This window comes from Alnus glutinosa, chromosome 2 (genome assembly GCF_958979055.1).
Source record: "Alnus glutinosa chromosome 2, dhAlnGlut1.1, whole genome shotgun sequence".
Taxonomy (NCBI): Eukaryota; Viridiplantae; Streptophyta; class Magnoliopsida; order Fagales; family Betulaceae; genus Alnus; species Alnus glutinosa.
Genome location: NC_084887.1, coordinates 4424062 through 4449566, shown reverse-complemented (window position 1 = coordinate 4449566; position 25505 = coordinate 4424062). Strand labels below are relative to the sequence as shown.

Here is a 25505-nt window from a genome sequence, read left to right as displayed (position 1 = left end):
CGGTGTAAATACATCTTGGAGGTATAACGATATCTCGGTGTAAATACATCTCGGAGGTATAACGATATCTCGATGCAAATACATCTCGGAGGCATAACAACGTCTCGGTCATAACACTCCAGGTTACGGTATGAAGAACATCCCGAGATCTCCTAATCTGAATGGAGTGAGCATATCTCGGGTATTTGAGTCTCGGAGTAACATCGCCTCGGAGGTGACATCAAATCGATACAATAACATCTCGGCCTTTTATAACTCCGTTATGGTGCGACGATATCCCGAGAGTTATTACGTCTCGGACATCATCATCTTGGGGTCTGATTGAAAGTCTGCCGCGGATGTCTCAGAGTACAATAAGGATAGAATTCCATGATTAATGGGATAAGGTAGTTATTTAACGATTGAGGTGGGGTTCAGCATTAAACAAATGCTAGTGGAGAAACTCTGCTGGACAGCAACATCAAGACAGCATGGGCAGCACTTTCCTCCACGCCTGGCAGCACTTCATCCAAGCTCCTTGGACAGCACATGCACTCAATAAAATAATCCCACCCAATCATAAAATAACCATCCATTCACTCCTTTCAAAAACCATGCACTTTTCGACCAACACAATTCCACTCATCATCATCTCCACTCAGCATTATATAATCTCCAGTCCCTCCTTCCACTCGAGGGCATAACCAAAACAAATGTTAAAGAACTAGGAGGTGGCAGGCATGGGAAGATGGGTGTTCCAGCAGATTAAACTAAGCGAGGAATCAAACTCCCAAGAGAACGGGGCATGAAGGATTCGAAGAAGGCAGCAAGTATGATAAGGCCAGGAGCCTGGCCTATAAATAAGGATCATTGCACCAAGTAAACACATAAAAAAACACACAGAAAGAGAAGAGTAACAGAGGCAAAGAAAGAGAGGTTTTCTCTTCTAGATTTGTCGTACAACAAGAGATAAGTGAGGAAAATCAGGGTGTATCGGGGCTTTGGGCTACGAGTGATTTCCCCCTGTAACTACTTAATAGTGAATTTTCTCTACGTCTTCTACAGTGGATGTACCTCGGTTTGAGGGAACCACTTAAATCTTTGAGTCATCTTCTCCCCTATCTTCTCAATTTTTTCACTTCTAACGGGTCCTGGAAAGTAAGATTTATTTCTTAACATAGCGAATCATCAGGCGACACGTCACCATACCGGAAACTGTACCAACAATTTGTATCATGTTTTTACTAATCACGCATGCGTGGTTATTATCCGTTATCTATTAAAGTTCATGGCTCATTTCACTCTTAAAAGACGTTTTGAGAGAGGAGGGAATACAATGACTTATAAACAGCCTAGGTCTAGTAAATCTTAGCGATGTTGAACACTTTAACACGCTCCCTCACGTGTAGCAACTTTTTGGCCAATCATGTTCGATATAGAGGATAGAAAGATGGTGTTTAATCGGGCCATAGTAGGAAGAATATTTCAAGCAGTTTTTCAAAAGAAATTTCTAAATCAATCGTTGAGGTTAAATTTCAACAAAGCTTTCCAAAAGGTCAATGGGGCAATAGGGTTACACAATGGTTAGTGCGATTGAATAAGTGTAAGGTATGCTGAATTGACTGAGAACTTACTAGAGCAAGAGGATGTCCAGATGTAGTGAGGATTTGGATCACTTAAAATGCGAATTTTGAAAATCTCAAAATTCTTGCTGATATCAACATTGGTATTATTTAAAGCTCAAGCTCATTTTAGCTCACAGTTGACTCTCATTTTGGATCATACTTTGATTTTTCCTCTTTTAGGCTTATTGTTTGTCGAGTAAACCTTCTCCTATGCAATGTGTTTTTAAATTTAAAAAATGAGCATATATTTCCTATTGCTGTTTTTTGACTTGGTAATCTTGGCAGCTCATAAGAGCATATGGCTGTGCATTTTCTTTTTGGGTTGATTTACAGGGGATCTTGTCAATGGTTCCTCTTCATTTGAACCAAGGAATACTACTTTTTCTTTTGCAGCAATTAGCCTTCAATATCAATAACGACCCTAAAATCTTGCTTGAATAACAGACGTGGCTAATGTCATAATCCCAACAGACCCAATAATTGCATACTCAACCATCAATGTAGCTTGCCTACAATTATTGGTGCTGACCTCTCAAGTATTTGTGTTCTGATGCATGTGATCCATTCCATGCCCATGACCTGTAAATGACTCTACCTTCTCTAAATTGTGCAGATTACTTTGAGCCAAGCTGTTGATGTATTGTGGACCTTGTACAAGTCTCACAAGAAATGGGTCTCAACTGTGTAGAGTCGAAATTATATTTAAGATCTGTGAAAAAAGTCTAGGTTCTTCATGTTCATATCTTAGTTTCGTTTTGTTTTCTTGTCTAAAGTTTTATACCCAAATGAGATTTTGCATTTATATTCCATTTATATTTTAATATATGATGTTCAATGAATCTGTATGTTGATATGGTATGTGCTTTTGTTGGGTAATTTGTCCTTTTCAATTTGGCTGTGGTTGATTTTTTTAATTCTTTTTCCCTTTTGTTTGGTTTTGTTCTTATCATCAGCGACTTTAACGTTGTCATCCCCCACTACTCCCACATAAAGTTAAACTTGTCCTGCCTCCTGTATACCATTGAAAATGAAAATTGCTTGCTGCTGGGAACGATTCTAGTTGTTTATTGAGTAATAAATTATGGCTGATGAAACTTCAAGTCTGTCATCCCCCACTTTAACGTGTCCTTTACCTCTGCTTTTTTGTATTTTTCACTTCCTCTGGCCGGCTAACCTGTCCTTTGCTTGAGACAAACGCACATGGCCAGCCTCATTGGACTCTGTTTAAGCAGTGCCCGTTGGCTTGCCTTTTTGAAAAGAAATAATAATGTATTTTTGTTTACAGAAACCCTTGCCCTTTTATTTTTCAGATCATGCATTCACTGGGTGTGAAAAGGAAGTTTTAATTAGCACATTCACTAACGCTCCCTCAAACTCAATTGAGTCATAGTGTAATCCAGTTTCACCAAAATATCAATGAGATCCAATATTGCATCCAAGTTCTATTTGCTTCCATGCAAAACAATTTTTGTTAAAATTTATTTTTGGAAGAAAATCACCAATTTTGTATTGTGGTACTGAAAATATCAGAGTAATTCTACATGTATATCAAATGTCCATCAAGTATCTATAAAAAATGAGGAGGCTTTTAAGATCAGCATTTGATCAAAATTATCATTTGATCAATCACACACTCAATATAAATTTTAAAAGCCACTTCATTTTTTGATGGATACTTGATAGACACTTAATGTACATGTTCTATTATTTTTATTATCCTACTATAATTGAAAACTTATCAAAAATCATTTTAAAAATTTTGGACAGCGTCAAGTCAAATACCATTACCAGTGATTCCCCCCGCCCCCCCAAAAAAAAAACAAAACCGCTCCACAAAAATAAAAAATAAAATCAAACAATTTTTCCCTTTTTTTGCCAGTAGCCGAACCACTTTCGTTGCCCTTGAAGTGCTTTAGCTACCCTTACAAGGCCAAAATAACAAAAAAAAAAAAAAAAAAAAAAAAAATTATCTTAGGGTTTGGCCTTTGGGTAGCCGAATCACCTCCAAAGACTATGGGAATGATTTGGAACTCCCCAGGCCGGCCATAGGACCACCCCTAGGTGCTCCTTTTTCTCTCTTTTTTTTTTTTTCTTTTTTTTTTTTCAATTTCTTTTCATATATTTTTGTGTTTTTTAGTTTTCTGGTTTTTTAATTTTCTATTTTTAGTGACACTTGTCAGTTTTTTAAGGGTATTGACGTGGACTTCCATCAATTTATGGATGGAAGTACCATATCTATTTTCAACCATAAGTGAGATACCATCTACAATATAAAGTGAAACGGTTTCGCTATGAAGTTGTTAAGCTATGTAGGAAAAAAATAAAGTTGTTAAGCTACATGAAGCAAAAATGTAGTTAACCCTATATTATATTTACTAAATTCACCAAAATGATATTGTTTTGGTTTTTAATACCAAAAGGACTTGTTTAGAGATTAAGTATTGGTTATGTTTACATTGTTTTAAAGAAGCTATTTTCTTCGCAATTCACTTATTCACTTCACCAGTTCACCATGACGCCACCAGAGCTCAAAGTGCCTCTCATCTTTGGTTCTCTCATATCTCAGAGACTCTCAAATTGTGTAATGTGTATCCTTTTGTCCAAAACAATTATTTGGTGTTTGATATATGTTTATAATTCAAATATATGTTTATATCTCCTAGTGGCAGTACTGTGCAAATATATGTAGATGTTCATTGTTAGATCTATTTCGTATAGCTAGTTCATTACTATTACTTTTAAAATCCTTTAAAATATGTCCTAATAGAAATTCAAAGATAGTCTACAATACTAAAATAGGCTCAAAATGCATGTGGATAATGTTAAAGTGTCTCACGTCGCTAAGGTTTACTAGACTTAAGCTGTTTATAAGCCATTGTGTCCCCTCCTCTTCTTGTAAGGCGTCTTTTGAGAGTGAAATGGGCCAATGAATTTTAATATGGTATCAAAGTCGGTCCATTGCGATGATGGGCTTTTTCCTCCCATCAGTTGAATACTTGTTTTGCCAAAAAGTTGCCACACGTGAGGGAGTGTGTTAAAGTGTCACACATCGCTAAGGTTTACTAAACTCAGGCTGTTTATAAGCCATTGTGTCCTCTCCTTTATCAAAGCAGAGGTCATGAGTTTAGAGCGTGTTAAGAGTCCCACATTGCCAGGGTATACCTGGGTTGTGGGTTTTATAAATCTTAAGCAAATCTCTTTCTTTAAGGTACCTTTTGTGGAAGAGTAAGGTTTAACGAACTTTATCATCGTATCAGAGCAGGTTCCTTCAAATTGTTGAGCATTTCTTTCCGTTTTGCCTACGTGTTTGGCCAATAGTGTCACAAGTGAGAGGGCGTATTAAATTTATCCAACATCGTCTAGTTTACATTCACCTAGCCTCTTTATAAGTCATGGTGTCCCCTCCTCTCTTAAGGCGTATTTTGAGAGTGAAATTGGCCCGTGAATTTTAATATAGTATCAGAGGCGGTCCCTTGTGATGATGAGCTTTTCCCTCCTATCGGTTGAACATGATTGGCCAAAAAGTTGCTACAAGTGAAAAGGCGTGTTAAAGTGTTCCACATCGCTAAAGTTTATTAGACTTGAGCTGTTTATAAGTTATTGTATCCCCTCCACTCTCAAGGCGTCTTTTGAGAGTGAAATGAGTCCATGAACATTAATAGATAACGGATAATAACCACGCATATGTGGTTAATAAAAACATGATACAAATGCAAATATAAATATCTAAAAATAATATTTGCATTTTGTGACTACAAAAATATAAATAACATCTACGTCTACATGAACACCTGACCTCTTTCTACGCTCAATGGCATGGAAAAAAAAAAAAAAAAAATCATTCATTGGACTTACAAAACGATCAAATGACCATAATATGCATTTTCCGTTTTTTTTTTTTGGTATATAATCAGGCCCCCATTTTTGAATATAAGGAGTAAAAGACATCTTTATCGTGTAGAAAGACAATTATAGATTCTGTCTATAACTATAATTTTTGATAACTTTGAAATTAGGGGATTGTAAAGTAGTGTTTGTTTTGAATAATATTCAGAATAATATTCAACTTTTTTCAAAAATAAATTATATTTTATTCAACTTTTTCAAAAATTTTTAAATTTTTTCAAATTTTATCTCACAAAGTCAAACCTCATAATTCTCGCAGTGAATTCGAATAATATTCGGATTCAACACCCAAACGGACCATAATAAGTAGTTATACATATACATAGTAAATAAAAAGATTTCTTAATTTAGAATAAGTTTGGTAGTTTATAATATATGAAAATTCTTTGGTTTTTTATTTGATTAAAATATAGAATCTTTAGGTGCACATGATCGTTTGAAATCATGCATGCATGTTGTTTTAATCTAGAAGATTATTTGATACTCTAGAATTGTATCTCGAAATTAAAAGTATTAAAATAAGTTGTACAAACATACACTATATATATATATATATATATATGTTGAACCATAAAAAATAATTATGTTTTTTCTTTTAAATATATGCATTACTTGTAGTATATTGTTAACAATACTAGCTACTGATAATAATGTTCCTTTTCAAATTAATTGATATAAAGTGAACTTCCAAATTCCAAGAAGGTGAAAGGAAGTTGTTAGCACATTCATGTTTAATTTGGTCAATTGAGTCTGATTGAATGGCTGATGAAACATCTAAATAAGTCTGTCATCCGGTCCCCCACTTTAACGTGTCCTTACTTTTGGTTTTTTGTTTTCTTCACTACCTGTGGGCCTGTGGCTAATAACCTCTCCCTCTCCTTCCCTTTCCTCCTCATGAGAGCCTCTGCCTCATAAATTAAAAGTAACGACCAAAAAAACAATATATATACATAAACTGATGAAATACAACTGAAATATAGTTTTTACAAGAAAATAACTAATCACAGAACTTAAAAATGATAAGTATTAAAAAGTAAAGGGAGGGGTTGCTAGTCCGATCCCTACAAGAATACCTTGCATTCTTATATATATAGTCCACAATATATTAACAGCTAGATTTGGTTAGTTGATGGAGAAAGTTCAAACAGTCAGCCTTGTTAGTGCACTGATCACAATGATTTATATAAATTTTTATGTAAAATGGTAACCAAAACCCAGTTTTGCTAACTTAGCTAACCACCTTTTAAGACCTTACTTCCCAAAGCTTATCTAAACTCATTCTTTACTTTATTAAAATAATAAATTTTAGAATATTTTATTCATTTTAATTAAAAACTCATCTCTACCAAAAAAATACTAAATAAAACTCTCATTTCTAGCAGCATAATCATCTCCCTATTTTCCATCACCACCAATACAGTATCATCGAACAATTAAACCATTACAAAAAACCAAATAACGATCATGAATCACACGATTTAAGAAGTAGGGGTCAATTTTTAGGATTGAAATAGCTATTATTTATTGTTTGTCAAGTAAAGCTTCTCTTATGCAATGTGTTTTTAAATTTAAAAAATGAGCATATATATTTCCCATTGGTGTTTTGTGACGTGGTAATCTTGGCAGCTCATAAGAGCATATGTTGTGCATATCTTTTTCATTTATGATATGCTGCTCAACTTCTTAAATGAATTCTTGACAGATACTTGGAAATTGTTTGTTAACAAATATCTCTTGCTCTTTTTTGTTGTTTTCAGGTTGATTTACATTGATTTTATCAGTAGTTCCTCTTAATTTGAGCCAAGAAATACTGCTTTCTCTTTTGCAGCAATTAGCCTTCAATATCTATAACGACCCATACTAAAAACTTGCTTGAATAACAGACGTGGCTAATGCCATAATCTCAACGGACCTGATAATTGCAGTGCATGCATATGTGTGGCCCATCTTTGATCAAGTCGATAGACCCTATAACATACTCAACTATCAACGTAGCTTGCCGACAATTATTGGTGTTAAACTCTCAAGTATCTGACTTCCGATGCATGTGTTCCATTCCATGCTCATGACTTGTAAATGACTCTACCTTTTCTAAATCGTGCAAATAACATTGAGCCACGATGTTGATGTATTATGGAGCTTGTACAAATGTCACAAGGAAAGGAATTCAACTATGTAGAGCCGAAATTATATTTAGGATCTACGAAAAAGGCTAGGTTCTTCAGGTTCATATCTTAGTTTTTCTTTGTTTCCTTGTCCAAAGTTTTCTTCCGAAATGAGATTTTGCATTTTATGTTCAATTTATGTTTTAATGTATGATGTTCAATGGATCTCTTTTACCATGTTCATATGGTATGTGCTTTAATTTTGTTCGGTAATTTGTCCTTGTCAATTTGGCTTTGGTTGATTTTTTTAATTCTTTTTTCTTTTTGTTTGGTTTTGTTCTTATATATATATATATGCTGATTAATAAGTGGGATTTAGACAAAAATAAAAACAGTAATTGGGAAAGGAAAAAAAGTAATTAGCAATTATTTATTTATTTATTTCTAAAAACCACATTATTAGAATACTTATCATCAGCGACTTTAACGAGTCATCCCCCACTACTCCCACATAAAGTTACACCATTGAAAATGAAAATTGCATGCAGCTGAGAACGTCATCCCCCACTTGAACGTCTCCTTTACTTTTGCTTTTTTGTATCTTGAGACAAACGCACATGGCCGGCCTCACAGGACTTTCTTAAAGCAGTGCCCATTGGCTTGCCCTTCCGCTTTACGCAAAACACATCTTCCCTAATTCTACACTCCCAACAACTCTCATCACTACTTCAACAGCGGGTTTCAGCGTCATCACTTGATTCACCGTCAACAAATGGCAGAGTCAGTTCTCTTCGACACTGCTGCCGGTATTATTAAGAGTTCGGCCTCTCTTGCTCTTCAAGAGATTGGACTACTCTGTGGTTTCAAAGATGAGCTTAAAAAGCTTGGGAAAACGGTTTCCACCATCCAAGCTGTGCTTTTGGATGCGGAGGAGCAACAGGCCCACAACCATGCGGTCAAAGATTGGCTTGGGAAGCTCAAGGATGTCATGTACGAAGCTGACGACTTGCTGGATGACTACTCCACTGAACTTCTACGGCGACAAGTCATGGCAGGGGATAATAAGGCAAAACAGGTAAATTCATAAACGTGCACGCACGATGATGTCATTTGTAATGCTATGTTTGTTTCGATGTAAAATGGTTTCTATCCTAAAATAATTTTAGGGAAGTCATTTTTCAGAAAAATATTTTCTGTCGAAATCATTTTTTGGTGTTTGGCGCGTACGGAAAATTACAAATATTTTTTATATTTTAATTTAATCATATGAATTTAAAAAAATTTAATTTTATTCACAAAATAAAAAATATTAATATAAAATAATATAAAAATATTTTTTTATATTTGGCATATACAAATTCCGGCAAAAATTGCCGAAATCAGGACATTTTTGCCGGATTCCGGCGATCTTTGCCGGAATCCGGCACAAAACGGCCGGATCCCGGCCAGTTGACTGGAAGCCGGCCCGTCCTGGCCAGTTCCCGGCCAGCTGACTAGAGATTTGGCCAAAGCGGCCGGATCCGGCCAGATGCCGGGGGTCCGGCCGTTCTGGCCAGATTCAGGTCGGACTCGGACAGTATCCCGGCCAGACGGCCGGATCCGTCCAGATAGCCGTTGATCCGGTGTTCTGGTCGGAATTTGGTATGGTATCCCCGGATTTCGGCTTAATTTGTAGGATTCCGGCACCGAGTGGAGTCGAAATCTGACTTTTCGAAATTCAACAATAGTCAACTGCTTAAACGTAAAGGTCGACTGCGTTGTTTAAAAGAGAGTCGACTGCATCTACCATCTATAAAAAATGATTTACGCTTTTAAAAAGCGTAAATCATTTTCCGAAATTTATTAAGCATTTTTTGTCAAACGGAAATCATTTTTCGGTTGACTATTATTTTCACCCCTACCAAACACTGGAAAAATACCGAAACCATTTTTCAGAAATCATTTTACGCCGAAACAAACGGAGCATAAGTTTTAGTTTAAAATACCTCAACGACATATTTCTAAAGAATAAATCTGCAACAACAATTTGCTCATGATTCCTAGTAGCCTTTGCTATTTTGGTGAGGCAGTTTGGTTAAAACGCGCAAAAATCATTCTCATTTGCCTTATCACTTTAACCAAAAAAAATTGGTGAGTATATTTACTCACCAATTTTGATGAATATTGTTCACTCACGAAATCATTAAAAACCTATAAAAATTGTATTTTTTCTTTTTTCTTTTTTCTCCTTTCTTTCTCACACGAATCAGTTAGCACAACACCACCTTTTGCCTTTCTTTCTCCCATTTTCTTCTCCCAAGTCTCGCACCCCATTTTTTTCTCCAAAATATTCAAAAATATGACTGTTAGAAAAAGACTAACATTCAAAAAAGATTAGATAGAAAAAGAATAAATAAATCTGAAAAAGTATTATTTAAATAGAATAATGACAGTGAATAGTTAAAATGGTGAGACTGTTAAGGATACTTTAGAAAAGTGGCTCACCAAAATAGATAAAAGTGATTTTTAGTTATTTTGATGAGTAAAATTTGGTGAGGCATGACCTTACATTTCGAAACAACTATTCAAACATTTCGAAAAAATCTAACTTTCATTTATGACAATTACAAACATGAACTTCATATTTTCCTCAATTACACACATACCCCAAAAAAAATGTTTTAACTTTTCGGAATGGACCATACTGAATAGTTATGGGTATTACAGGCACGCTTATTCTTTTCCAAATCGAACCAGCTTGTTTATGGACTTAAAATGGGTCATAGGATCAAGGCAGTTAGAGCAAAACTGAATGAAATAGCAGAGGATAAGAAGAGCTTTAGCTTTACGGAGCGCACACAGCTTGAGCATAGGAGGAGAGAAGATACACACTCTTTTGTACCTGAGGAAGAAGTCATTGGGAGAGAGGGCGAAATGAAGGTTGTTAAAGCGTTGTTATTCGATTCCAATGTGAAAGAAAATGTTTCCATCATTCCCATAGTTGGGATTGGTGGACAAGGAAAGACCACGCTTGCTCAATATGTGTACAATGACAGGGAGGTCCAAAGACATTTTGATTTGAGGCTGTGGACATGCGTCTCTGATCCTTTTGACGTAAAAACTATTGTTCAAAAGCTCATAGAATCTGCAACTAAGAAGAGACCTGAAAGTCTTGAGATAGATCCGTTGCAAAGTTTGCTTCGAGAAACAATTGGTGGGAAGCGATACTTACTTGTTTTAGACGATGTATGGAATGAGGATTCTAATAAATGGTCCGACCTGAAAATTCTGTTGGTAGGTGGCTTGAGGGGAAGCAAAGTTTTGGTTACCACAAGAAACAAAAAAGTTGCAGACATTACACGTACAACTTTGCCATATTTTTTGGAAGGTCTATTTGAAAGTAATTCTTGGGATTTATTCAAGAAAATGGCATTTAAAGACGGGGAAGAGCCAAAGAATCCAAGGCTAGTGGAAATTGGAAAGGAGATCGTACAAAAGTGTGCACAAGTTCCTCTTGCTATAAGGAGCGTAGGGAGTCTATTATATTTCAAAAACTCGGAGGATGAATGGTTGAAGTTTCAAACCAATAAGCTTCACGAAATAACTCAACAAGACAATGTTATTTTCCCAATACTAAAGTTAAGTTATGATCATCTCCCGCCACACTTGAAGCAATGTTTTGCCTTTTGTTCACTATTTCCAAAAGATTATAGAATTAAAGTGGAGGTGTTGATTCAGTTATGGACAGCGCAAGGCTTTATTCATTCGTCAGATAGAACGATATGTCTTGAAGATGTTGGTCATGAGTATTTTATGGATTTGCTTTGGAGGTCATTTTTCCAAGACATAGAAAGAAATAAATATGGAGATATAAGAAGTTGCAAAATGCATGACCTTATACATGATCTTGCACAATCTGTAGCAGGGGATGAATGCTTAATTTCAAATCCAGATGCAATAAAAGTAGTTGAAAGAACTCACCATGTGTCATTTGATTCTTTAAATTCATTATTGGATATTCCAGCTCCCTTACTCAAGGCAGATAGACTGAGAACACTTCTTCTACAACCTCCAACATTTGAATTCTTTATGGCAGACAGAGTCTCTGATTCACATATTACAAGTTTTAAATGCTTGCGTTCCTTGAATTTGAGAAGGACGAATATTAAAAAAGTGCCGAATTCCATTGGCAAGTTAAAGCATCTAAGATATCTTGATCTATCTCGGAATAGGGATATCAAACTACTCCCCGCTTCTATAACTAAATTGCAGAATTTGCAAACACTAATACTTGACTATTGTTATGGGCTTAAAGAATTACCGGAAGACACTAGAAACTTGATCAGCCTTCGGCATCTTGCGCTTCATGGGTTTTCCAGCTTGACTCATATGCCGCGTGGACTGGGAAAGTTGACCGCTCTCCGAACACTGTCTATTTTTAGTTTAGGGAAGAAGGGAAGTTTTGTTCCAAAGCAGAAGGGGGGGCTAGGCGATCTGGATGGTTTAGATGAGTTGAGAGGAAGCTTATGTATTACGGGTTTAAAGCACTTGAGATCTTCTCCATTAGAAGCCAGGGCTGCAAACTTGGAGAGGAAACAATTCCTTCGAATATTGGAATTAAGATGGCTCTATCATCTTGAACCTGATTATTTGAAGGATGATAGCGATGATAAGGCAAATGTAAATGATGAACAACTGTTGCAAAACCTTCGGCCACACCCAAATTTGAAAGAATTAATGATAAAAGGGTATGCAGGCGAGAGGTTTTCCGACTGGGCGTCCTCGCTCTCGAATTTGGTTAAAATTACCATAAGCGATTGTAAATGGTGTCAACATATCCCACCATTGGACCGATTCCCTTTTCTCAAGGATCTTGATCTTTGGAATTTGAGTGAGCTGGAGTACATAAGCAATGATGCCTGTGACGTGTCCTCTTCTTCCCTCCGACGTCTCTTGCTTAGGAGATTGCCAAAGTTGAGGGGATGGTGGAGAATGAGGGAAGCAGTAACAACAGAGCATGAGCAAAATTATAATCTTCCATTATTCCCATCATTTCCAAGTCTTTCTTCCTTAATTATCCAAGAGTGCCCTATAAGGTCCATAATGGCAGACGTAGCACCAGGGAGCCAAACAACACCCTCCTCTTCCTCTCTCTTTTCCACTCTCTCCAAATTGAAGTCTCTTAGCCTTTCTGTTTTAGAGGAACTTGAATATCTGCCAGAGGAGTGGCTGCAAAACCTAACTTCTCTTGAGGTTCTGAAGATTAGGGAGTGTCCTAAACTACAAATATCCATGTCTCCACTCTTTCAACATCTCGCCGCACTTGAATATTTGGAGATTGAGAACTGCAAAGAACTTATCAGCAATGAGGATGAAGAGGGCGCGCAATGCCTTGGCCCTACAACCCTTCGTCATCTACAAATAAAAGAAGTTACAAACTTGGTGTCTCTCCCAAAGGAGCTCAGGCATGCTACCGCTCTGCAATTGCTTAACATTGAGAACTGCCCTAGTTTGGTGTCTTTGCCAGAGTGGATAGCCGACCTCACTTCACTTCGTAGACTTCAGATCTACGAATGTGACAATTTAATATCACTGCCTGAAGGGATGCATTGCCTCACCTCTCTAGATCATTTGACAATTGCGAGCTGTCCTCGCTTGGAGGAAAGATGTAAAAAAGAAATAGGAGAGGATTGGCCAAAAATTGCTCACATCCCAAAATTTTCGAATGAGTGGGACCAAGCAATCTTCTATATTTCGGAATACCGAGATTAGACATGCTACCGCTCTGCAACGGCTTGAAATTATCGAGTGCCCTAGTTTGGTGTCTTTACCAGAGTGGATAGCCAACATCACTTTACTTCAGACACTTCAGATCCACTATTGTTGCAATTTAATTTCGTTGCTCGACGTTTGATAATTTTGCTGTGTCCTCGCTTGGAGAAAAGATGTGAAGAAGGAATAGGCGAGGATCCGCCAACAATTGCTTGCTGCCTGAACTCTTTCGGCAATTTTTGTGGATGGGATCCGTAGCCTAATGCAGTACCAATTATTCTTCAGGTTTTTAACTCTCTTGTTGTTGTTCATCTCCATTTTACTTTGTCAGGCTTTTGATAAATAATCTTTGACTTCATATGCAGAATCTACAGTAGGATGGAACAAACAAGGGTGTTTTAAGAATAGACACATTTTCAGACCTTGCCGAAAAATCAGATCTGCACAAAGCTCTCAAATTTCCAGTATTGTTTCCTATCTTTCACTTCAATGGCAGTCCTAAATGTTTCTCGCATCTTCATTTGAAATGTATATTCTACAAATGGTAGCATCACGTATTGGGTAAAAGACTTTTGATAGACCAGGGAAGTCAATCCCCATCCCAAATTTTCATAAAAACTCAATAAAAGTTCTGCATAACTCTGGGTTTTCTCATAATCAAATGCAGATTTAGACATATTCTTTTTGTTATTATTATTACTGGAGTTTAACTGCAATTCTCTCTGTTCATGGATTGATTTTACCTTTTTACTGTTTTCATTGAAAAATTTTGAGTTAGTATTGAGTTTATTATTTGGTTTTTTGATGGTCAGAGAGACATGCATAGAAAAACATCAATTCATGATATGGGTGTGAGAATCATTGGGTTATTTCTGCAATATGCTCGGATATGTCAGCCTCACTTGTAGACAAAACAATGGACACTATACAGAGCACTTCCATGATGAGGAAGTTCGGGTGAGTAAATGTTGCAATAATGACAATGAGCTGAGCTTGTGAAAAGGGGACATTCAATAACCATTTTATGCATTTCTAAACGGTATTCTGCCGACAATTTGTTGAACTCCTTTTATCAGCATTTAGAACTTGAAGGACATGATCAAGAATCCTAGCTATCCTTAAAAGCCACCTAACAAGTATTTTGCATTTGCAGGTTCTTCCACTTGCTTGAAAGCATTTTAATCCCAAAAGACAGTGATAATGCTTGTTTGTCTTCAAGTGAAATTGCTTGTTGTGCTTCAAGAGTACCGACTGGAACTGAAGATCATTTTAACCAACCACTCTGTTTAGGTGTCTCTTGTTAGTGCAGTGCTTTTGTTAGTGCTGCCTTTGCATATGTTCTTTGCAATTTATATTCATGGTTTTGTAATATCTAAATAGGCTTTTATAAAATTCAGTGTGTTGAAGATTCAGATTGTTAATTTTTTTTTAATGTGTTACAAATTTAAAATATTAGGCATTGATGCCTATGAAAGCCTGGATCATAGTGATCTCACTTTCAAGGCTGGATGGAATGATATACTTGGGATGAACCAGAAAACAAGCTTGAATCTGAAATATGAAGAGTTTTTAAGGATTCAACTCTTGATCCGAGAAGAAAAACATATCTTATTCAAAACCTTATGAACAGTTCAGTTTATGGTGTGACACTTTTATGAATCTTATTCCAACTATTTAGATTAATATGATTTTGTAAATATTAAGATATATAAATGGGTAATGATAGTCAGTGAATAGCATCTCAGCAGAAGGTACTTCAGGCAACAACTGGTGAAAGTACAAATTATGAAGATTTACTTGAATGTTCTCCGATATTTCATGGTTCGGAGAAATTGCAAACTCTGTGCAGCTTGCAGTGGCATGTTATTTACATGCAGATTCTTCCAGTACATTTAATGGATACGTAAGTTTGCCCTTTTATTGTTTGCTTGAGTGTCCGTGGACCTCCATAGATAATATTTTTTTTTTGATAAGTAATGATAGTTTTATTGAAAGCGTAAGGCGCCCCTACGTACACTAGAAGTATACAACAGGAAACACCTAACTAGAAAGCGAAAAAGAAGTGAGGAATTCAGCAAAGCTGATAGATAGAGGGTACAAATAAGCCATCGACCAAACATACAAAGTATGGAGAAACAACTCTAACACCTCCTCTAGGGAGCTTTCTAAATTCTCAAAACACCTAAGATTTCTTTCTCTCCAAATACACCAAAAAAGGCAAATAGGCACCATCTTCCAAGAAGTAGCACTCCCAGATCTCCCCGACTTCCACCAACAAGCCACTAAGTCAAGCACACTTCTAGGCATGACCCACGCGATACCAAAGCGTGAAAAAATGTTGTTCCATAGAGCTGAGGCCAGATCGCAATGCAGAAGAATATGGTCCACTGATTCCCCATCCCGCTTGCAAAGACAGCATCTATTCACAATAATTAAGTTCCTCTTCCTAAGATTGTCCAAGGTCAAAATTCTGCCTAGAGCTGCAGACCAAGTGAAGAAAGCTGCCCTCGGGGGAGCCTGAGACCGCCACACACACTTCCATGGGAACCGAGTACCTCCAGCACACATCATAGAACCAAAAAATGACTTCACCCTGAACACACCTTTCTTGGATGGGACCCATATAAGACAATCTGCCATCTCCATATTTACCTTGGTAGAGCCCAGCCACTGGAAGAAAGAGGCAAAAACATCTACTTCCCAATCATGAGCCTCTCTAAAAAAACTCACGTTCCATTGAACGGACCAGCCCAAATTCTCCAAATTATCCGCCACTGACGCATCCTTCACCCGAGCAATGCCAAAGAGATCAGGGAACACTTCTTTCAGAATCGAATCTCCACACCACAAGTCATGCCAAAATCTGATCCTACTCCCATCCCCCACCTCAAATCTAAGGAGTTTGGAGAAGTTCTCCCAACCTTTCCTTATAAACTTCCACAACCCTACTCCAAACGCCCCAGCAACCTCTCTGGAGCACCACCCACCCCACAAACTTCCATACTTGGAGTCCACCGCGACTCTCCACCAAGCATCCCTTTCCATACCATATCGCCATAACCATTTACCTAACAGTGCGCGATTAAACTGAACCAGCTTCCTAATGCCAAGCCCCCCGTACGAAATTGGAGTACAAACCTTCTCCCAACTCACCAGATGGTACTTAAAATCTTCACCTATGCCACCCCACAGAAAATCGCGCTGCAACTTCTCAATGCGAGAAGCAACACTCACCGGAATAGGGAACAGAGACATATAGTACGTAGGTAAGTTGGAAAGCGTACTCTTGATAAGGGTCACTCGCCCTTCCTTAGATAGGTATAACCTTTTCCAACTAGCCAACCGTCTTTCAACCTTCTCAATAACACCATCCCAAATACGAGTAGACTTGTAAGGAGCCCCCAATGGAAGACCCAAATACTTCACAGGCAAATAAGCAACTTCACACTCTAAAATGTCGGCTAACCTACCCACATTATCGACATTTCCCACTGGAATAATGCTGGATTTTGCCAAATTAACCTTAAGCCCCGACACAGCCTCGAATAAGAGCAAGAGAACTCGCAAAGCCCGAATCTTGGCGGAGCTAGCATCACAGAAAATCAATGTATCATCAGCGAACAAAAGATGGGAAAAAGAAGCACCACCCACTCTGAAACCATCCAACACACCCCCACTCACTGCCGCAGTAATCATGCGACTCAGCGCCTCCATAACAAATACAAACAAAAGAGGAGACAAAGGGTCCCCTTGCCTTAGGCCTCGAGAGCTGTTGAAAAAGCCGCATGGTGAGCCATTAACAAGCACCGAAAACTTAGCAGAAGAGATACACCGAGCTATCCACGAACACCATTTTCCCCCAAAGCCGCATCTCCTCAACATATACAACAAAAAATCCCAATTAACGTGATCATAAGCTTTTTCTAAATCCATTTTGCAAATGACTCCCGGCTCCCTTGATATAATACGGCTATCAAGGCATTCATTCGCAATAAGGATTGGATCAAGAATCTGCCTTCCTTGGATGAAAGCACTCTGGGATTTGGAGATAACCTTGTCCATAACCGTCTTCAATCTGTTGGCCAAGACTTTTGCAATAATCTTGTATATACCTCCTACGAGGCTAATGGGCCGGAAATCTTTGAGAGACAAGGCTCCTGGAGTCTTAGGAATAAGAGAAATAAAAGAAGCATTCAAACTCTTCTCAAAAACTTCTCTCGCATGAAACTCAGAAAAAACCTCCATAATGTCCAAGCGCACCACCTCCCAACAAGCTTGGAAGAAAGCCATAGAGAAGCCATCCGGACCCGGCGCTTTATCACCATTAAAAGCAAACACAACTTTTCTAACTTCCTCCTCCTCAAAGGCTCTCTCCAACCACCTTGCTTCTGACTCTAAGATGGCATCAAAGGAAAGATCATCCAACCGAGGCCTCCAACTATGCTTCTCCGAGAAGAGATCTTGATAGAACTGAACCACATGCTCCCCTATCTCTGCCGGATTAGAAGAAATGGAATCTCCAATCAACAAGGAATCAATAGAGTTATACCTTCTGTTTGAGTTGGCAATAGAGTGGAAGAATTTTGTGCATTTATCTCCTTCTTTCAACCACTTCACCCTGGACTTTTGCCTCCAGCTGACCTCCTCCAACAGAGAGCATCTCTCTAACTCACTGACGACCTCCAGCTTCTTTTGAATCTCCCCCTCAACCAAAGCCCTACTTCCTTCCACTATATCAATCGCCTGAAGCTCCTCAAGAAGCTTTCTCTTGTTCCTCTCCACATTACCAAAGGCCTCCACATTCCACGTCTTCAAATTCGACTTGAGAGCCTTTAATTTACATGCAAGCACAAAGCTAGGAGAGCCATGAAAAGAGAATGAGTCCCACCACTGTTTCACCAACCCCACAAAACCATCCACCTTGAGCCACATATTCTCAAACTTGAACGGCCTACTTCTTGCAGAAGAGTGAGCACATTCCAGGAGAATAGGAAAATGGTCAGAGAAAAGGCGGGGAAGCCTCTTCTGAGACGCCTCAGGAAACCTATCTTCCCAATCAGGAGAGACAAGAAAACGATCAATTCTGGACCAAACAGGAGGATCATCGGAAATCGACCACGTATAAGAACCTCCAGCAAGAGGAAAATCCATCAGACCCTGGTCAGAGATGAAATCACAAAAGTCCCTCATGGCAGACACACTACCAACTCCAGATCTTTCGCTAGGAAACCTAGTAGTATTGAAATCTCCCTCCATAGATAATATTTTTAATATCTATATTTATTGGCAGGAAAGCTACAGCTGAAATATTGTGTATGCAGTGCTTGAAAATTCAGCCTGTTGGGCCAGTTTGCTCAATTCCTTCCTGTGGTAGACTATCGATAGCAGTGTACTATTGCAGTATTTGAAAAAAAATTGATGATAAAAGGTAAATACTTTTGTTATTAATTTTTCCTCCCTAATCATTTATTGATGACATCAGTTTTTACGTTTTCAGTGTTTAATAGACTGCAAATTATCAGATCTATATTTTGAGTGCAAAATCGTCTTCTTTTTTTTTTTTCTTTTTTTTTTTTTTTTTTTCGGTTGTGCCGCTGTGTACTGTGTGTCCATTTTATGGTAGGTGGCCTGGTCAATAGGCAACTTTATCCATGTGATCAATATGATATTGGTTCTCTCTTTTCCCTGTTGTCTAGAACTGGCTAAGCCATTGATTCTTGTTACTGCCTCATTCATTGTCTGTACATTCATATATCTATCTCTAACCTACTGGCTAAGCTAATGATAGTTGCACTTTTATTTTTGTAACAATGGTTCACATTTTGTGTTCAATCAATGTATGATTGGTTAGATGTGTGTATACAAGAGTTTTATGGTCCATATTAACTGATGGAAGCAGAGTGTTATACATGGCTGTCATTCTTGTTGTCTTTTCTTTCTATAATCTAAATTTAGTGATTATTTTTACTATGGTTTTCTTAGGAAAAGTGAATTCCTGCCTTCTTCTCCTTTAATCAATTTTCTCCCTAAATCTTGTTTCTTTGGCAGAACGATGATGTAACTGCTGCAATTCAAAAGGTTGCCGCTGCTTATGATTGCAAAATTGTTGAAGGTGTTCTTTGCCATCAACTGAAGCAGTTTGTGATAGATGGTAGCAAGGTTGTATAGAGTGTATCTGGTCCCGAAACAAGAGTTGAAGTTGCGGAATTTGAGGAGAATGAAGTTTATGCTGTTGATATTGTAACAAGCACAGGTGAGGGCAAGGTAATTATGGAGTCAATATTAACTTAATATGCCATTTCTGCGCACTGTTCTATTGAGTCCTCAAATTCGTTTTTATGGGATTTTCAGCCTAAGCTGTTGGATGAGAAACAGACGACTATTTATAAGAGAGCCGTTGACAGGAACTATAACTTGAAGATGAAAGCATCTAGGTTTATTTTCAGTGAAATAAATCAGAAATTTTCTATCATACCATTCACAGCTAGGTGTGTTGTGCCTTCACGGCATTTTTTTTAAGACATTGTCTTTTGCCATCTACTCTTCAACCTTTAATAGTTCATGTGGAGTTTCTCTACAACAGGACTCTTGGAGGCGAAGAGGGGTCGGCTGGGTTTTGTGGAATGTGTTCTTCATAAGAAGCCCGGTAGGAAACTTCTATCTTGGTTAATAGCAGGACCCTGGTCAGATTCACTCACAGTTGATGTTAGTTTTGCTAATTTTTCAAAAATGGGTTGTTGGTTTTGCAGGTGATTATGTTGCTCAAATAAAATTCACAATTTTGCTAATGCCAAATGGTTCAGATATAGTCACATCTCATCCACTGCAGGAGCTGCTGCGCAAAAAGACGATAAATCATCCTGAAATCAAGGCCTGGTTTATGTAATGGAATTGGTAGTGGAATGAAGAAGACAAAGAATAAAGGTGCTGGAAAGAAGGAGAAAGGTAAGTTGGAACATGATAATTGGTAAACTAGAACTATACATTATCCTGAGTTATGTAATGAAATTGTTATTTTTTGGGATCATTGGTGTATTGCAAGGTAAAAGAAGTGACAAAGCTGAGTCGTCAACAGAATCTGAGCCTATGGATGCAACAACAAACGGTGCAGTGCTGCTTCTCATCCCAAGATTGAGTCTTTTTTTTTTTTTTTTTTTTTCTCTTGCTTTTTTCAACCCCCTAGTGAATTTTGGCACTTTTTCAACCTTGGTACTCCTATCCTATGATAGCAGTAGTGTAATTAAAATTGATTCCAGTTCCAACCGTAAATCATCAAACTTGTTAGGGCATTGGCTTTCACTTGCTCTTATTGGATGTGTACCTTTAGCGGTAGCACCATCTATACATGGCCTTGTAAAGTAAAATTCCATTAAAAATGGTGAATTTTCAGTGTTATATATATAACCAAAACTAGTAAACATCCTCCTTTTTCTGTTTTTTCCCCAACATTACGGGGTTGTTGGATTTTTGTTCCTTGTATGAATTTTCAACTGTCCTTTCTATCAATAAGTGAAGTTGAAAATATATTGCCTTGAGGAGGATTTTGAAGTTAAAACATTAGATTATTATATGGTATAATTTTGATACTAATATGCCCATATTTCTTTGGCGTTGTTCTTTGAAACAAAACATGACGATTTGTTCAGGGCACCTATTCATACTATAGTCAATGGTGTTTTGTTATCAAGCCTAAAGCTTTGATCTTGCTTAGCATTTGTGACTGAAACGTGAATATGCTGCTCTTCTGGATGTGTCATTTAATTTTGTGACTCAAACGTGACTGGACTTGGGTTTCATTTCAGGACTTGAAAATAAATATTGCTTTAACATTAATAGTTCAATTCTACCACCAATGGATTCTTTTAAGGACACTAAATGCAACATGTGTCCATTGGGTTCTTGCCCCATTTTGTTATTTTCAGGTTGATTTACGGGGGGATCTTGTTACTTGTTTCTCTTCCTTTGAGCCAAAGAGTACTGCTTTCTTTTTTGCAGCAATTAGCCTTCGATATCAGTAATAATGACCCATCCTAAAAACTTGTTTGGATAACAGACGTGACTAATGTCATAATCCCAACAGACCCAATAATTGCAATGCATATGTGTGGCCCATCTTTGATCAAGTCTATAGACTACTCTATAACATACTCAATCATCAACGTAACTTGCCTACAGTTACTGGTGTTGAACTCTCAAGTATTTGTCTTCCGATGCATGTGTTTCATTCTATGCTCATGACCTATAAAGGACTCTACCTACTCTATTTATAAATAGTGCAAATCACATTGAGCCACACAGTTGATGTATTGTGGAGCTTGTACAAATCTCACAGGTGAGTCTTAACTGTGTAGAGTCGAAATTATAATTAGGATCTGTGAAAAAGGCTAGGTTCTTCATGTTCATATCTTAGTTTCGCTTTGTTTCCTTGTCCAAATTTTTCTACCAATTAGATTTTGCATTTTATATTTCATTTATATTTTAATGTATGATGTTCGATGTATCTCTTTTACTATGTTAATATGGCATGTACTTTTGTTCAGTAATTTGTCCATGTCAATTTGGCTATGGTTTATTTTTCTTTTTTCTAGCTTTTTGTTTTGTTTTGTTCTTCTATGCTGATTAATAAGTGGGATTTAGATAATTGATTCCAAAAAATAAAGACAGTAATTGGGAAAGGATAAAAAGCAATAAGCAATTATTATTATTATTATTTTTTCTTTTCTAAACAAAACATTATTAGAATACTTATCACCAGCTACTACCGTGTATAGTCTTTGCTGATGATCATCAATGACGTGACATCATCGCTGAAAGGATTAATATCAGCGACGACGACATTATGTCGACACCTACCCTGTTGGCCATGTTAATGGTTAGCTGCATTTTTCATTTTGCAAGGGTTCTATAAATATTTTATGGCATTGTTTTGCATTAGCTAATTTTGTTTAATATTTATTCTATTTGTGGTTAAATAATTGACTATTCTTAGTTGAGCTTCATAGGACAATGTTAGTTGATTGACTCGTGGGTGTTCCTGCTTCTGAATTTTTGAGCCAACTCGAGCCCATATATATTCAGCCTTTTTGAAAAGAAAAAAAAATGTATTTTTGTTTACAAAAACCCTCTCCTTTCACTTTTGAGACCATGCATTCAGTAGGAGTGAAAAGTAGGTGTGAAAATGCGGATACAGATGCGGTTATTAACAATATTTGCATCTGCATAATACGGTTATTACTTTGAAGATTGTGAGACTGATTTGATGCTTTTGAAGAGAATGATGCTACAAACGTTGTTTATGTGGAGAAAGAAATTTCAGTTTATGCATGAGTGTTCTTATTTTGAATTTATAGATAGGTGCTCTTTTTTTTTTTTCTTTGAATTAGGGGTTTCATGTATACATTCTGTGTACTATGGGTTGCGCCTTTTGAATATGCTTTACTTATAAAAAAAAAAAAAAAAAAAAAAAAAAAAAAAAAAAAAAAGCATTCGCATCTAGGCGGTTATTAAGGTTATTATCCGCTATTCGCATATGCGGTAATAGCCATTTTGAATTACTATCCAAATCTATATGAAAGCTTAAATAAATTAAAATTTCACTTGTTACACAATTCATGATTATTAGCCATAAAAGGTCATTGTTTCATAGAGTAATCAAGATTTGGATTATTCAAAGAAAAGAAAAAATAAATAAATATAATGAGATATGACTTTGAGATGATAGTAAAAAAAACCTAACATAATTTAAAGATCTTAAACTTACCGAATCCAAAACAATATTGTTTTAATATATATATACATACACGAGCGAATGTGAATACAGTTATTAATCGCATTTGCTTATCTTAAAATCGCATCTACATCCGGATATGCGGATAATGAATATGTGCAAATAACAAATTCAAGCAAATATTATCCACTCATATTTTCACCTCTACCTTAAGGGCTTTAAAATTATTTTTTGTAAACTTATTGTGATTTGTGAATTGGCCAACTATAAGTACCACATGGTTTTTCTAAAACAAAAAAAATTAAAAGATATCATAATTACTGAATTGCTGATGAAACTTCCAGTCTGTCATCCCCCAATTTAATATGTCCTTTACTTTTACTTTTGCTTTTTTGTTTTCTTCGCTTTCCTTTTCTTGAGACAAACGCACATGGCCAGATGGCCTCATTCGACTTTCTTAAAGCAGTGCCGTCCCATTGGCTTGCTCTTCCGCTTTACACCAAACACATCTTCCTTAATTCTACAATTTCTATACAAATCACTTTCTTATTTTTTAATGAAGTAAATTTAAGAAATAACACAACCTCTCCCTCCCTTTTCCTCCTCATGAGAGAGCCTCTGCCTCATACATTAAAAGTAACGACCAAAAAGACAAAATATATATATAAACTGATGAAATACAAATGAAATATAGTTTTTACTAAAAAATAAATAATCATAGAACTTAAAAATGATAAATATTAAAAAGTAAGGGGAGGGGGTTGGTAGTCCCTACAAGAATTTCTTGAATTCTTATATATATAGTCCACAATATATTTACAGCTAGATTTGGTTAGTTGATGGAGAAAGTTCAAACTGTCGGCCTTGTTAGAGTACTCACAATGGCTTTCGTACATTTTTTTTTTTATGCAAAATGGCTAATCAAAACGCACTTTTGCTAACTTAGCTAACCACTTTTTAAGACCTTACTCCAGTAGCTTATCTAAACACCTCTAATTTATTAAAATAATAAATTTTAGAATATTTTATTCATTTTAATTAAAACTCATCTTTACCAAAAAAGCATGCATTAAATAAAACTCTCATCTCTAGCAACTAATCACCGTCCTATTCTCCGTCACCACCAACCTAGTATCTCCGAAAAACCATCACAAGAAATCAAATAATGATAATGAATCACAGTATTTAAGAACCAGGGGTCATTTTTAGGATTGAAGAAGTTATGAGCCAAATATCACTCTAAACTAAAAAACTCTGAAGAAAAAAAATGTTTATTTTGCTTATTGAAATAAACCAACAGTACATTGATTTTATATACAAGAGATAAATCCCTCCATTTTCCTTTATAGTATATTGTACTTTTTTTGTTGTCCTTTTTTTCAAACTTTTTTTTTTTTCATACGGACATTTTTCTAACAGTCATATTTAATTTGCAATGATAGTTTCGTTAAAACAGTCATTTTTCTAACACAATAATTTTTTAACGGTCATTTTTCTAACTATCATTAAAGTTCACTACTATTCTTGTGACGTCCCACATCGCCTGGGAATGAGGATATGCTTATATGTATAAATACACCATTTATGACACAACGCGTTTTAAAGCCGTGATGGTCATGAACCTATCAGAACTCCGCAGTTAAGCGTGCTTCTGCGAGAGTAATCCCAAGATGGGTGACCTCTTGGGAAGTCTGGTTTGGAGAGCCAAAAGCGGACAGTATTGTGTTATTGGGGGTGGGTCGTTACAATTCTGGACCATGCTATAGAAAGAATTGCAATTTTAAATTGTTTATACTATAGTGACCAAGTTCGATTAAAACTAATATCATCAATGAAATTGAAAAAGGCTGTAAATGCCAATACGAGGTTTTTTTTTTTTAATTTTTAATTTTTTTATTTTTAGTAGGGAATGGGATGGAAGACTTTTTTATGATTTTGCTTAGCTATTCTAGCTTAAAAGTGAGAGATAGATAATCTATTAGAAATGCTCTTAGTGCTATAGTCATAGAGACAACAGATAAACTTGGATTACTTGTAGAAATCATCAAAATTATTGCTGATATCACTACAAAAATACTATCAATTTGACGCGTGTCTACAGTACCCGTTACTGTAGACACGCGTCCAATTTGACACGTGTCATTAAAGACACGTGTCAAATTGTAGAGCCGTCCAAAATGGACACGTGTATTGAATACACGTGTCCATTTGGACACGAGTAACTAATACACGTGTCCATTTGGACACGTGTATTTCATATGCGTGTCCAACTGGACACGTGTATTATTACACGTGTCCATTTGGACACGAGTAACTAATACACGTGTCCATTTGGACACGTGTATTTCAGATGCGTGTCCAACTGGACACGTGTATTATTACACGTGTCCATTTGGACACGAGTAACTAATA

The 25505-nt window shown here is 36.7% G+C and overlaps 4 protein-coding genes and 1 long non-coding RNA gene across 7 annotated transcripts in view; 4 read left to right on the top strand and 1 right to left on the bottom strand.

Moving 5' to 3' along the window:
* LOC133860715 (putative disease resistance protein RGA1) overlaps window positions 1-14778 on the top strand; it is a 79453-nt gene extending 64675 nt beyond the window's left edge. Inside the window, exons 4-5 of the mRNA XM_062296299.1 lie at window positions 14179-14323; window positions 14520-14778. The gene's annotated coding sequence lies outside the window, so the exon portion shown is untranslated. The remainder of the gene's footprint in view (window positions 1-14178; window positions 14324-14519) is intronic.
* LOC133860196 (putative disease resistance protein RGA3) lies at window positions 8254-11936 on the top strand. Its single transcript, XM_062295843.1, has 3 exons — window positions 8254-8690; window positions 10322-11695; window positions 11910-11936. Exons 1-3 carry the CDS (start codon window positions 8388-8390, stop codon window positions 11934-11936), a joined length of 1704 nt encoding a protein of 567 aa, XP_062151827.1. The 5' UTR covers window positions 8254-8387.
* Window positions 11707-25505, top strand: part of LOC133860716 (putative disease resistance protein RGA1) — a 53036-nt gene continuing 39237 nt past the window's right edge. For all 3 annotated transcript variants that reach the window (XM_062296301.1, XM_062296300.1, XM_062296302.1), the window contains exon 1: window positions 11707-13651. In XM_062296301.1, coding sequence (XP_062152285.1) covers window positions 11984-13366 — 1383 coding nt within the window. In that variant the 5' untranslated portion in view covers window positions 11707-11983 and the 3' untranslated portion in view covers window positions 13367-13651. The remainder of the gene's footprint in view (window positions 13652-25505) is intronic.
* On the bottom strand, window positions 13801-18622 carry LOC133860195 (uncharacterized). The gene is made up of 4 exons (XM_062295842.1): window positions 18040-18622; window positions 17748-17883; window positions 16837-16952; window positions 13801-13901 (listed from the first exon to the last, which is right to left on the bottom strand). Exons 1-4 carry the CDS (start codon window positions 18620-18622, stop codon window positions 13801-13803), a joined length of 936 nt encoding a protein of 311 aa, XP_062151826.1.
* LOC133860829 (uncharacterized) lies at window positions 18984-20759 on the top strand. Its single transcript, XR_009898936.1, has 4 exons — window positions 18984-19854; window positions 19950-20012; window positions 20116-20311; window positions 20409-20759. It is a non-coding gene; the product is annotated as an uncharacterized LOC133860829 (long non-coding RNA).

What these genes read in the sequence shown, in the direction of transcription:
- LOC133860195 (XM_062295842.1), bottom strand. Translation starts at nt 18,622, where the DNA reads ATGGAGGGAGATTTCAATACTACTAGGTTTCCTAGCGAAAGATCTGGA. An exon ending in AAAGAAGCTGGAGGTCGTCA is followed by an intron (nt 17,884 to 18,039) that starts GTGAGTTAGAGA and finishes TGTTGATTGGAG; the next exon opens with ATTCCATTTCTTCTAATCCG. An exon ending in GGGAAATGTCGATAATGTGG is followed by an intron (nt 13,902 to 16,836) that starts GTAGGTTAGCCG and finishes TACCATTTGTAG; the next exon opens with AATATACATTTCAAATGAAG.
- LOC133860196 (XM_062295843.1), top strand. Translation starts at nt 8,388, where the DNA reads ATGGCAGAGTCAGTTCTCTTCGACACTGCTGCCGGTATTATTAAGAGT. An exon ending in GGGATAATAAGGCAAAACAG is followed by an intron (nt 8,691 to 10,321) that starts GTAAATTCATAA and finishes TGGGTATTACAG; the next exon opens with GCACGCTTATTCTTTTCCAA. An exon ending in AATTCTTTATGGCAGACAGA is followed by an intron (nt 11,696 to 11,909) that starts GTCTCTGATTCA and finishes ATGGGCTTAAAG; the next exon opens with AATTACCGGAAGACACTAGA.